Source organism: Nuphar pumila, chromosome 12, assembly GCF_984573655.1.
Source record: "Nuphar pumila chromosome 12, dmNupPumi1.hap1.1, whole genome shotgun sequence".
In the NCBI taxonomy this organism is placed as follows: domain Eukaryota; kingdom Viridiplantae; phylum Streptophyta; class Magnoliopsida; order Nymphaeales; family Nymphaeaceae; genus Nuphar; species Nuphar pumila.
The window spans coordinates 38,760,138-38,774,433 of NC_143260.1; the positions used below are offsets into that span (position 1 = coordinate 38,760,138).

General features: G+C 39.2%; 1 protein-coding gene across 1 annotated transcript; it reads left to right on the forward strand.

Annotated features, from left to right (window-relative positions):
- The first annotated feature begins 11,144 nt into the window (after positions 1 to 11,144).
- On the forward strand, positions 11,145 to 11,558 carry LOC149820777 (uncharacterized). The gene has a single exon (XM_089983835.1). The coding sequence runs from the start codon at positions 11,145 to 11,147 to the stop codon at positions 11,556 to 11,558; it is 414 nt and encodes a 137-aa protein (XP_089839961.1).
- Positions 11,559 to 14,296: the final 2,738 nt, after the last annotated feature.

Consider the following 14,296-nt stretch of genomic DNA (forward strand, 5'->3'; position numbering starts at 1 on the left):
GATCTGTCTTTAGCCCTATCGTACTCTATGTAAAAAAATACCAGCAAAAGCAATGATGTAATGGGTTTGGATTCGGATCAGGTGTAGCCAATACAATATTTGACTAATCGTGGATAACGGATTCAGATTCGGATGGTAAAAAACTCATACCAGATCCGCCTTTTTACATGTAAACGGATTGAGATATTTGTCGGATTTGGTGAAAAAAAATCAAAACCATATCCGCATCTAATTACTAAACGGAATTGAATTAAGTCAAATATCAGATAAAATCTGATTCCTTAACATCCCTAAGTGATAGTTTTTGAATATCATGATTTTATCTCGATATCTTCAAACGCTAATATAACTCCAGAAAAAACATGATATTTTTGAAGTATTGCCCGTTTTGAAATATGTTGGGGTTTTGTGACAATGTTAATGCAGTAAAGAACTTTTTTTTACATGAATTGTTATTTTTATTTTATATTTAGTCTTTTTATATTTAGCATTCTTACATATGCCGATATTTACCAAATATTTAAAAAAAATATACTTTTGCAACATGCCCTGAGGTCTTCCCTCTCGTAAACTACCCTAAAGGGATGCAACTACTTTCCTATGAAAAGGGCAGCTCGGGCAAGAAAATACTTTTCCCAGGAGCTGTGACCTAATTTTGATAGGAAGAGTTTCTTTTGCATTTATTATGTTAGAATCAAAACCAGTATCATAGTGCAAATCATATTACAATACAACATGATATGCATGTAAAACATTTGATTCAAATCGTAACAGGGTTCAAGCATGTCATGTTCAGTTTTAAACCAAAATCCAGGCGAAGACAACAGATCAAACATATGCAAAGAACAACAATAGAATCATGTTAATATTCTATAATAGGCTAAGGCGTATAAAAATACTTCTCTTAGATAAGATTCGCCTCCATATACGGTGCAAAAAGGATCCAGCGTCCTTCTCCCAAGATATAAGCCTCGGTGATCTGGATCGGTACACTCTGATGGTAGACCACCCTTCGAAGACAACCTCAGCGAACGACTGTCGTAGAACTTCCCTTTCCGGGAAACAACCAAAGGGCAACTAGAGAGAGCAGGGCAGGGAGAGAGAGAAAAGCAAAAACTCAAGAGTCACATGCATCTGTATCTCTATAACCGCATCCCTCTAACCATGTTTTATAACCCCTGAGCGGGTACTAAAACATGAAAGAGACCCATTACAAATTATGAAGTAACGTGACTCATCAACGGAATGATCCGTTATCCATTTTTCTTTTCCCATTATTTAATCCAAATAACAATAATTAATGTGGGACAAAAAGATCATTGGACTTAGATAATGGATATGGCCCTAAAGGGCCAATTATCCAAATCCAAACCCGAGCTCGGCACGACGGGCGCACGCGTGTGTGTGGTAGCCATCATATCCCCTTGTTCTCTGGAACAAGTGATAGAATCTCCATATAGGTTATAAACCCCACAACCTTTTTGAGATTTTTCAATATAAGACTATTCCACATCATCAAAGTCCAAAAAAAACTTCATAAAAGAGTGGTACTCAAATTGCTTTCTTCTTTAAATTAATACTCTTCTTACATCCAACATTCTCCCACAAATTCAAAGAATGAAAACAGGAGGAAACAAAAATGCAAGATGGAGTAATCTGCAGCAGGACATATCATGCTTTCAGTAATGGTACCTTCCGGTTTGAACCACTACCTTTGTTGACTAACTTTACATCCACAGGAACGAAGTGAACTAAAGTCTTGAACTTGAACCTTTGGTATAGTAGTATCCATTAGCAACAACATGATAAAGGTTTTGGTTATAATCTTTAGGGGCGATGAGTTAATGGCCATGCGCCTAAATCCTGTTTCATGAGTGACTTCAGAAATAACCCAACTCCTTAAACTACAGCCACACAGTCACACTCATATAGGTGAGCTTCTTCAGAGATACACTGCTAACATCACGCCTAGAAGACTTTGAACCCATTCAGAATTTTCACTCTTCCTTTACGCCTATCTACAATACCTTTCTAGAGTAATCAGAGAAAAATACACAGATACATAGTATCACATTAAGAATGTGCTATCCAGTTCACCCTAAAGTTTGTTATTATCTCATTCAACCTACTTTGTGAGATCTCCACTCAGATAGGTTGGGTTGCCATTGTAAATAAACTACTGATGGATTTCAGGCTCATCCCCTCTCTGAATTTCAAGACTAATGACTTATCTAGTCTTTTCGTTAATGGATCAACTGTGTTCTTTTTGGATCCAACATAGTCTACAACAACCACTAACTGAGACACCAGTTCTCTTACGGATTTTATTCTGATTTGGATGTATCTTTTCTATTTTTTATTATGTTTTATGCTTTTGATCTTTGCAATTGTAGCCATATTGTCACAATGCACAGATATTGCAGGAATTGGTTTGCTCATTAAATGAAGTTTCTCTAGAAGTTCTTTTAACCATTCAGTTTTCATTCTTATGATATCTAAAGCACAGAGTTCGGCCTCAAAAGTAGACCGTGACAAGATGGTTTGCTTTACTGATCTCCAGGCGATTGCGCCGCCATCCAAGGTAAATATATACCCCATTACGCCATAACTGCCAGAGTTTATGGCTATCCAGCTCGCATCACTATATCCCTCAAGAACGACAGAGAATCTCTTATAATGCAAACTCAAGAAAATTGTTCCTTTCAGGTACTTAAGTACCCTGTCCAATGCCTTCTAATGAGTGTGATTTGAACAACTTGTGTATCTACTTAATTTTATCATAGAGAACGAAATATCTGGTCTCCTACAATATGCAAGATACATCAAACTTCCAATAATCTGGAAATACCTTAATTAAGACACAGAAACACCAGTCGTATTCTTATAAAGAGGAGTAGAAGGGTCATATGGAGTTGCTACAGATCTTTATTTGTCATAGCCAAATTTCTTAAGTACCTTCTCAACAAAGTGAGATTAAGAAATAATTATTCCATCAACTGGATGAGTCAGCTTTAAGCCTAAGATCATATTTGCAATTCTCATATCCTTCATATCAAATTTACTACTAAGAAACGACTTCGTCTCATTCACAATTCTCATATTGAAACCAAATAATAGAATATCATCTATATACAGTCATAAAATGATACATGCATCACTTTTAACTTAGCAATAAATACATTTATCAAATTCATTGACAACAAAGGCAAATTATAAAATCACTTTATCAAATTTCTCATGCCATTGTTTAGGTGCTTGTTTTAGTCCATATAATAACTTAATAAGTTTACAAACTTTATTTTTATTACCAGGAGCCACAAAACCCTCAGATTGATCCATATAGATCTCTTCTTCAAGATCATCATGCAAAAAGGCGGTCTTTACGTCCATTTGATGAACCAAGAGATCATAAATGAAAGTCAGTGAAATAAGCATCCTAATTATGGTCATCCGTGTAATCGGAAAATAGGTGTCAAAATAATTTATTCCTTCATTTTGTTTAAACCCCTTGACAACAAGTCTAGCCTTGTACTTATCAATGGATTCATTTGGTTTTAACTTCTTCTTAAAGATCCATTTACACCCAATAGTAAAGTCACCACGAGGGAGGTCAACCAGTTCCCAAGTGCCATTAGAGACAATGGAGTTCATTTCACTTTTTATGGCTTCTTTCCAATGCCTTGCTTCAGGTGAAACCATTGCATCTCGGAAAGTGAGAGGATCATTCTCGATAAGGTAAGTGATATAATCACTTTTCAAATCCTTGGTAATCCGTGGTCTCTTGCTCCTTCTTGGTTCAATCACTTCTTCAGACTCATATGGTCCAGAGTGAGAACAAGATGGCCCAACCCCCACACCTGTCATCCTTTATATATGTTCGGAAATGAAATCAGAAGCTCAAGGTACATCTGAAGAAGAAAGATTATGAGGTACACCAACTTTCATGGGAAATACATCCTTAAATAATGTAGCTTCTCGAAGCTCAACAATAGAGTTTACATCTATGACATATATCTCAGACTTAATTACTAAAAACTTATAAGCATAGATGTTCTCTACATAACCCAAAAAGACAACATCTACGGTTTTAGGACATAGCTTCTTCCTGTTGTTCTCTGAGACAAGTACCTCTGTAAGGCACCCTCACACTTTGAGGTATTTTAAGCTAGATTTTTTACTTTTTCAGAGTTCAAATGAGCTACTATCCTTATGCTTCTGGGAAATTCTATTCAAAATATGGCAAGCTGTATTCAAAATATAGCAAGCTATATTCAGAGCATCCTCTCATATATAGGTAGGTAATCCAAAACTCTCAAGTAGAGCATTTATCATGTCAGTTAGGGTTCTATTCTTTCTTGCTGCAATCCCATTAGATTGAGGAGAATATGAAGTGGTAAACTCATAAACTATGCCAACGGATTGGTAATATTCATCAAGTTTGTTAGACGTATATTCTCCTTCTCTATCAGACTTCAATCTTTTAAGTTTTCTACCAGCTTGTGTTTTTGCTTCATTCTTAAAAATAAGAAACTTATCAAAAGCTTCATCTTTTGATTTTAGCAGATATACATAACAATATTTAGTGTCATCATCTATAAAAGCGCTAAAGTACTTTTTATGATTTCTAGTTGACACTCCATTAAACTCACAGATATCTGTGTGCACCAAATCCAATATTTCAAAATCTCTAACAATCGTATGAAATGGTTTTTTACATTATTTTGTTTACACACAAATTTCATACTTTTTAGTTTTATCTATGGAATGTTCAGGAATCATCTTTAAGTTCATCATGCGTTTTACAGAATTGAAATTCACATGACCCAATCTATTATGTCTAGGGGTGGAAATTTCTGACACGACCCGCCAACCCGCCTCTTAGGCGGGTTCGGGTTGGGCTTAAGCCAACCCGTTTAATAAACGGGTCGACCCGCGTAACCCGTTTATTAAACAGGTCGGGTTCGGGTTGGGGGTATGCCAACCCGCCAACCCGGCTGACCCGTTTAATAAACGGGTTAGGCGGGTGGGTCAACCCGCCAACCCGACCCGCCAACCCGCCAACCCGACCCGCCAACCCGTCTGCCAACCCGCCAACCCGACCCGTCAACCCGACCCGCCAACCTGACTACCTGCCAACCCGATCCGTCAACCCGCCAACCCGACCCGCGAACCTGAAAACCCGTTTACCCGACCCAACCCATTTATTAAATGGGTTGGCGGGTCGTGTCGGGTTACCCGTTTATTAAACGGGTCGGGTTCGTGTTTGCCACAGCCGACCCATTTAATAAACGGGTCGGGTTCGGGTTGAGGTACGCCAACCCGCCAACCCGACCCGCCAACCCGACCCGATTGCCACCCCTAATTATGTCACAAATCAGATGATTCTATATTATAAGCAACACTAGACAATGAATCAAAAGAAATATCATTATCTAATTTATTACTACAAACATGTTTAATACGAAGTTTAATACGAAGTTTAAACAAACCATCATCTAAATATCCTTTGTCAATAAATGTTTCAGAATATAAAATAACAACTTTATTATATTTAAGTTAAATTTACAACCCTCTCTAACTAGACATGAACCACTTAAAATATTTCTTCTAACTGTATGCACATGGTTCACTCTCTGTAGAGAAAGAACTCGTCTTGAAGGAAACTTCAAGTCCACGCGTCCAATCCCCAACACCTTTGTAGCCGTGGAGTTGCCAATAGTCACGAATCTGCCTTCAGCAGCCTGGTAGGAGACAAAGACAAACTTATCAGCACACACATGCACATTAGCCATAGTGTTAGCCAACCATTCAGTTGACTTATAAACATGATAGATTTGAGGGCTAACAGAAATATGCCCAGCACTGGTCCCAATGGCCTCAGTCACCATATTAACTTGAGGCGTACCATCTATGGTCCCATGAGCATTGGACTTTTTGGAAGGACACTCCTTGGCTTAGTGCTTAACCTGTCCACAATTCCAGCAAGGTTTGCTCTTTGTCTTTTTCTGAATTTTGGCCTTAGGTTTAAATTGGGTTTTTATTGTATGTTTAGCTTTTTGGCCCTTGTCTTTAAAAGATCCGGTCATCATATTAACTTTAGATTGTTTAGTTGGCATCACAACTTGTTTTTGACTCATGTGCTCTTCCTCAATGGCTATGGCTACTATAAGATCATCCAGGGAGATCTTTCATCTACGGTGCTTGAGAGACATGCCAAAGTCTACCCAAGACTTAGGAAATTTTTCTACGATAGTCATCACTTGAAACTTCTGAGAAAGTTTCATATAAGCCTCAGCCAAACTATGAAGCAATAACAGGAACTCATTTGCATGTTCAGTGACCGACTTGCCCTCAACCATCCGATATTTCAAAAACTTGACAACTGAGTACTTCTCAAGACCATGGTCTTCGGTATTGTACTTTTTGTCAAGTTGATATCATAGGGCTTTAGCAGTGGTAGATAAGGAACTGTATACGTCAAACAGAGTGTTGGACAGAGCCAACAGAATGCAACCACGACATATACCATCCTTCTTTTTCCACTCTACAACCGCAGTAACAATGACGAAATCAGGATCAGTCTCAGAAATCGAAGAGCATTCGAACTCTATAATAGATAATAAGCCTATAGTCATGAACCAGATTTCCATACGTTGTTGCTAACGCTTGAAATTCTGACTGGCAAATTTTTTAGGCATACCGAACATGTCTACTTTTGGTATAAAACTGGATGAAATCGACATGCTTAGAATCTTCTCTAAGACTGTTAGAATCAAAGCCAGTATCACAGTGCAAAACAGATTACAATACAACATGATATGCATGTAAAACATTTGATTCAAATTGTAACAGAGTTCGAGCATGTCACGTTCAGTTTTAAACCAAAATTCAGACAAGGATAACATATCAAACATATGCAAAGAACAGAATAAGAACAATAATAGAATCATGTTAATATTTTGTAATAGGCTAAGGCGTATAAAAATACTCCCCTTAGAGAAGGTTCGCCCCCATATATGATACAAAAAGGGTCTGACGTCCTTCTCTCAAGATACAATAGCCTTGGTGATTTGGATCGGTGCACTCCGATGGTAGATCACCTTTCGAAGACAACCTTAGCGAACAACTGCCGCAAAACTCCCCTTTCTGGGAAACACCCACAGGGAGCAGGGCAGAGAGAGTGAGAAAAGCAAAAACTTGAGTCACTTGCATTTGTATCTCTTTAACCATAGCCCTCTAACCACGTTTTATAACCCCTGAACAGGTACTAAAACGTAGAAGATACACATTACCAATTACAAAGTAACGTGACCCATCAACGAAACGATCTGTCATCCATTTCTCTTTTTCCATTATTTAATACAAATAAAAATAAATAATGCGGGACAAAAAGATCATTGGACTTAGATAATGAATATGACCCTAAAGGACCAATTATCCAAACCTGAGCTCGATGGGCGGGCGCACGCGTGTGTGTGTGTGGTAGCCATCATATCCTCTTGTTTTTTGGAAACAAGTGATAGAATCTCCATGTAGGTTATAAACCCCACAACCTTTTTGAGATTCTTCAATATGGGACTATTCCTCATCATCAAAGTCCAAAAAGAACTCCATAAAGGAGTGGTCCCCAAATTGCTTTCTTCTTTGAATTAATACTCTTCTTACATCCAACAGATCCGCCTTTTGACACGTAAACTGATTGAGATATTTGTCAGATTTGGTGAAAAAAAATCAAAACCATATCCACATCTAATTACTAAACGGAATTGAATTGAGTCGGATATCAGATAAAATCTGATTCCTTAACATCCCTAAGTGATAGTTTTCGAATATCATGATTTTATCTCGATATCTTCAAACGCTAATATAACTCCAGAAAAAACATGATATTTTTGAAGTATTGCCCGTTTTGAAATATGTTGGGGTTTTGTGACAATGTTAATGCAGTAAAGAACTTTTTTTTACGTCATTTGTTATTTTAGTTTATATTTATTCTTTTTATATTTAACATTCTTACATATGTTGATATTTACCAAATATTTAAAAAATATATACTTTTGCAACATGCTCTGAGGTCTTCCTTCTCGTAAACTACCCTAAAGGGATGCAACTACTTTCCTATGAAAAGGGCAGCCCAGGCAAGAAAATACTTTTCCCAGGAGATGTGACCCAATTTTGATAGGAAGAATTTCTTTTGCATTTATTATGTGCCCAGTAATATTTTTTTATGAAAATATTTGTTTCACTTTTTTTTTAGGAAAAAGACCTTATTTTATATAATAAAAGGATTAGGGATGGCAGTGGACCAGGGCTGGGACGTCTCAAAATTCTGCCCTATATCCCCCACACGGTTTTGAATTTAACCTCCGCTATCATCTCCATTTTATGTCCTTCATCCCCTGTCTAACGAGACGAGGCGGGACGGGGCGGAGGGAAGCTTAAGTTTTTCCCTGAACGGGTTTTGATTTTAACCTCGTTGTTTCATGTCCTCCATCCCGATCCAAACGGGACAAAACTGAGCCTGTTTCACTCGGTTCACTGCCATAGCTAAAAGGGACTCTTTCATAGTAAAAGGCATGACAAATACTGACAGTAGGGTGTGGAAGCATGTTCACTCGAAACCCTCTTCCACGTAGGAAAATGCTTTCGCGAGAGGGAGGTGTGATGCCACTTTCATAAAAAAACCGGTCGCGCTTCGTGGGAAAGATTACGGGCTCCACCAAATAGATATCACAAGGCGTTCCTTTTATTGTCCGTACGTAAGAAAGCGGCTCAATTTCATGCGAAAGAGGCCTCTTTCTCAGGTTTGGGGGTGAAACAAACGCCCCCAACTTCTTCGACGTAATCCGGCCCCTTGGAACTTGCAAGGTACTCTCTCTCTCTCTCTCATGGAGTCATGGGTGCGGCACCAACAAAACTCCTGCCCTTTGTTAACAATTATTTGACTAGAACGGATTTGTCCTCCACTAATAACTATTTGATTATTATATATTCGATCTATTTTGGAGGGGCATACCAAGTGTTTGTGGAAATCCATGAACGAGAATTCCTGCAACCAAGATTTGTTGGGTCTGCAAACATGGGTTTGCATAAGTTGGTTTTTGTATCTTTCTATTGGGATGCGAGGGGCTAGAACGAAATGTCTATGGTGATTATATGGGGTCTTGGTATCTACGGGTTCACTTGTACGTACGTATTCTAGAACAACATAAACATAGATGGTAATGATGGAAACTCCGTACAGTGCCACAAAGATATTTCTTCTTGTTCATCCCATATGAATTCTAAGAAAGATGACCACTTATATTTTGTTAGATTCATAAATTAGATTTAGAAAAAGAGAACTTGCATTCATGAAGTTTTGAAAACATGCCTGAATGAATGATATCCATTATCCTCTCATTTTGAGGAATTTGTTGTTAACCTGAAGCTTCTTAGATAGGTGGAAAGTGCACCCTTCCTATAAACTCGTTTTTGAAGCTCGATACTGGTAGCTTTGAAAACTTGATGGAAATCTCGATTCTCTCACGCTTCTCACATGTTTAGTCCATGCTTCTTATATGTCCTCCTCTTGCTTTTCTTTTCATGTTTTTATGTGCTTTCTCACGCATCCCACTCTCTTCCTACGTATGTTTTCTAAATTGACAATCATCATTTTTAAATTTTGATATAAGTTTAATTCTTACATTAAAATCATAAAACTTAAGAACAATAATTTTATTTTTAGTTTTTATTTGTGTTCTATTCTATTCCTATTTTATTTTTCATTCAATTCTCAGATTGTTTTCTTTTTTATTCCTCGCTTCTCGCTTCCTATAAATTCTCGCTTTTTCTTCCTAGTCTGGCAACCTTGGTGGTTCGACTATTGTTGTTGTATTAGTTAATGTTTAATAATAAGATCATGCCATCTTGATTTTGTAGCAGCTTGATTTTTAATTCTGCGAACTATGGTTATTCAAAATGCTGAAAGTTTCTTTCTTGGATTGTTGGATAGAGAGGCTTTGTTTCCTACAGTGTCATGATCTTAGGGGATTTAATGATAGCTAAGAAAATAGAGGAGTCAATATACCCTGAAATGTTTTAAGAAATGCTTGAAAAGAAACAGAATTTTCATAGCACATGAATCTTTTAAGAATTGTAATTTGATTTTGGTTTTCTATTTATACTTAAGCCACCCTAACTTAATAATAATTCTTAACACATGACTACTTTTCATGTTTTATATTGTCACTAATTCACTGTTGCAGCAAATTCTATCTTTTCTTGTGGACTATTTAAACATCTGTTGTCAGTTAATTTTCTCATGTAGCTTATTGCATATGACGAACTTTTTTGATGTGTTGATGTGTGTATTAGTGCCAGAGTTTATTCTTTTTATTGTTGCCAGTTAGCAGGAAAACACTAGTTTGTTTGCTAACTTAGTTAATTTCTGCATGCGTGCATTAGTGGCAGAGCATAATCTTATTATTTTTATTGCTTCCAGTTAGCAGGAAAACATTAGGTTGTTTGCTAATTCAGTTGGTTCCGTGGATAACTAATGGTAAGAGCATATTTTATGCTACTTATACATGTTATCTGACTAATAATCTGGGAATTGCTTAAAAGTCAAACATCCACATTGTTCACATGAATAACTACTTTGTGTGTGATTTATATAATATTGTAGGAGTCACATCTTATCTGCAATCAAACCATCTAACAGGAGCCAGTTTATTATGCATTTGTTGCATTGTCATGATAGCTATATGCCTATTTTGATACAGTCTAGACGCCAGAAAAAGAATCTAGACATTTACCTTGAAAGTCTAAACCTTGTAATTCATTTCATAAGGTCCTGATTTGCGTCTTACCTAGTTCTCAGGGAGTAAACAACCATAAATTATGATATTATCCCTCTCACTAACTCAAAGTATCCCAACTATACTATATGTTTCAAGCCTTAAAAAATAGTATCTATGATTTTCCTTTCCTCTGTCAGCCATCAGCATCAATAATTTCAGTCAAAATATTGTGTGATGTATAGATTAACATATTATGGATGTCTACCTCAGTAATGAACATTTACTTAACCAACTTATGCTTCACATTCTGCTTGGACTTCTTTCCTTTTATATACAGTTTCTGTTGTTGTTACTTTGAGCAGGATGGTCTGCATTAAAGACTTGGTTCCAGCTGCCACAAACAACGTAAATACTCAATTCATATTGTTGGACAAAGGAGCGCCCGCTATAGAAGGCCCTGAAAGGGTATGCCTAGCACTTGTTGCCGATGAAACTGTTGCAGTTCACTTCCAGTTTTGGGGTGGAGAATGTGATGCCTTCGAGAAGGGCGACATCCTTCATCTGACTAATGGGATCTTTTCCTTTCACAAGAGTAAGCTCTTGCTCCGAGCTGGTAAAAGGGGCAAAATCGAGAAAATTGGTGAGTTCACCATGCTTTTTGTTAAAACTTTGAATCTCAGTGAGATCACTTGGAGTCCTGATCCTGCAAATCCCACCAGATATGTTAAGGGGGTTGTCCTATCACCACACTCTCGGTTGTTTCCTCCTCTACCTTGAACTTAAGCAATACTTTATATGAAACTTCCCATGTACAGATGTGGTAGTGCTCAATGTGTGTCCATTACAGGTGTTAAGCATTCTAGAATCACTCTCTAATTAATGTAACTGCACAAATTTGAGAGGCATCAACTCATTGAGGATATATTCTATTCCCAGTATTTACTTTGTGACAAACATAATATATAAGTGTTTGCATTAGCAGAAATGCATTTTCTTAACATCAGTTTACTTCCCTTCTTTCATATTTCACATTTGTGTGAACTGAACTAAAATCCTTTAAGCTAGGTTGGACATGGTTTTTTTGAGAATTTTCTAGGCATCATCTAGATAGGCGTTTCTGTTCCCCAAGTTAGTGGGTGTTATCACATAGATAACATGACTTCAGTGGAAGTGGCTTCTTCCAATTTCCTATTTTTTCACTCTTCCAATTTTTTATTTTCCCATTAATGTACAGGTTATCATAGCAATCTATGCCAAAATGCTAAAAGTTTTACTGATTCAAAGAGTTGACTAAATTGGTGTTAAGCCAAACATCAATTATCATATTTGTCCCACTAATGTCATCCCTCTTGGCAACCTTTAGAGGCCCAAACATCATATTCTAAACATAGCCTTGATCTCTAAATGGATAAATTGGTAAGTTCACTAGCCTTTCAGTAATCAGTAAAATATACTACAGCTAGATCATGCATGGGACGCAAGCGACCGCCACACTATCAATATCATGCTTACTCATGAATGTCTTACCTTCCAAATAAACCATATTTTAACATGGTTGGCTTCAGAGGTGAGCCACGTATGGCAGGGTGGTCGTGGGCCCCACCTGTGGTTTTCCTTGGCGAGGGTTCCTCGTCATCAAAAAAATTATTTATCATGGTTGGCATTCATATGCTAGTGACCCACACCCACCCTCCCAGCTTGAGCACCAACCATCTTCAAGGCAAAGTTAAAAGGTTGGAGAGCAAGCATAGCAAGCAAATCCACTGTGATGTATCACATATTTAAACCATTTCCTTTCACTAGGGATGGCAGTGGAACAGGGGACAATGGGGCCATGCCCCGCCTCGCCTCGTTTGGACGGGGGATGAAGGGCATGAAACGGGGATGGAGGCGGGGATGAAGGTTAAAATCTATCCCCGTGCAGGGATGGACTTACGCTTTCCCCTGCCCCGTCTCTGTCTCAATCCCCGCCTTGCCCCGCCCCATCCCCAATCCTTCAAGGAATGACTATAGACCGAGGGGAAACGGGCCCCCGCCCCGCCTCACCCCTGTTTGGACTGGGGGTGGAGGTTCGGATTTTGAGACGGGGCAGGGGTGAAGACCTTGTCCCTCGCCCCGGTCCACTGCCATCCCTACCTTTCACCAAAGGACCCATGGAACAGAGAAGCAAACACAATCATATTAAGCTGCTACAATAAGGACTCAATTCCTAGAGGGGTTAGTCCTACGATTCTGGCTTTGTGGAGCGCGAATCAGAACTCAAAAAGAACCTGCATCTGCATGAATAAGGGTCGGGCTAGATCTAAGGTCATGGCAGGGTTGTAGCAGCAGCGGTCACAGGGTGCTACTGCAGTTGTTGTAACGGCGTGTCTGGGTAGGTGTCAGACATGCAACTACGAGCAAGGCGTGTCGCTAGTAGGAGTGTCTACAGCAGCTGCTGCGGTGGTGTGTTTGAGTAGATGTCAAACAGGCAGCAACAAGCAAGGCATGTCGCCGACATGGACATAGCTAGGCGAAAAAGTGAGAGGCGTGTCCTAAGACACGGTTAGAGGTGTGTGGAAGGAACGAGTAGCTAGGGCATGTTCCAGGGCAAGAGGAGACGATCAAAGAAAATGATAGGGAGAGAGATGGGGACCTCACCTGGTGGGTATGAAAATTGAGGCGGATGGCAAAGGAAAAAACATGAGCCAACAACGAGCAAGGATGGATGGACGGGTGAAGGAGCAAAACAAGAACAAAATTTAAAGGTTCGATAAATCTTATTAAAAAATATAATAATTGTACATGTCTATTTATAAAAACAACAAGAGATAAAAGAATAAAACCTACATTTACAATTAGGGATGGCAGTGGACCGAGGGACAACGGGGCTCCGCCCCGCCTTGCCCCATTTGGACCGAGATGAAGGGCATGAAACGGGGATGAAGGTTAAAATCTATCCTCGTGCGGGGATGGAGGCGAGGATGGACTTAAGCTTTTCCCCACCCCACCCCACCCCATTCCCTTCCCAATCCCCACCTAGCCCTGCCCTGTCCCCAATCCTTTAAGGGATGACTATAGACTAAGAGGGAAACGGGCCGCTGCTCTGCCTCACCCCCGTTTGGACCGGGGATGGAGGACATGAAACGGGGATGGAGGCAGTGGTGGAGGTTGAAATCCATCCCCGTGAGGGGATAGAGGCGGGGATGAAGGTTCAGATTTTGAAACGGGGCAGGGGTGGAGACCTTGTCCCCCACCCTGGCCCACTGCCATCCCTATTTACAATCTCACCTTAGATGATTTCAGGATGGCATCTCACCGGAGTCTAAACATAGGCAAGACTTCAAGTTGGGTGGGATACTCAAAGAATTCTGAGAGAAGTGAGGGACACGCTTCTCTTGTGCAATACCAACGAGTGGGTGTTGTGTGTTCTCCCCCAAAGACGAGGGGTTTGCTATAGTGCATGTTTGGGGGTTTGAATGAGCGCCACATATATAAGCACATGGGGCTCGTATCCTCGTGTGTGTCAGCATCAC

What these genes read in the sequence shown, in the direction of transcription:
- LOC149820777 (XM_089983835.1), top strand. Translation starts at nt 11,145, where the DNA reads ATGGTCTGCATTAAAGACTTGGTTCCAGCTGCCACAAACAACGTAAAT.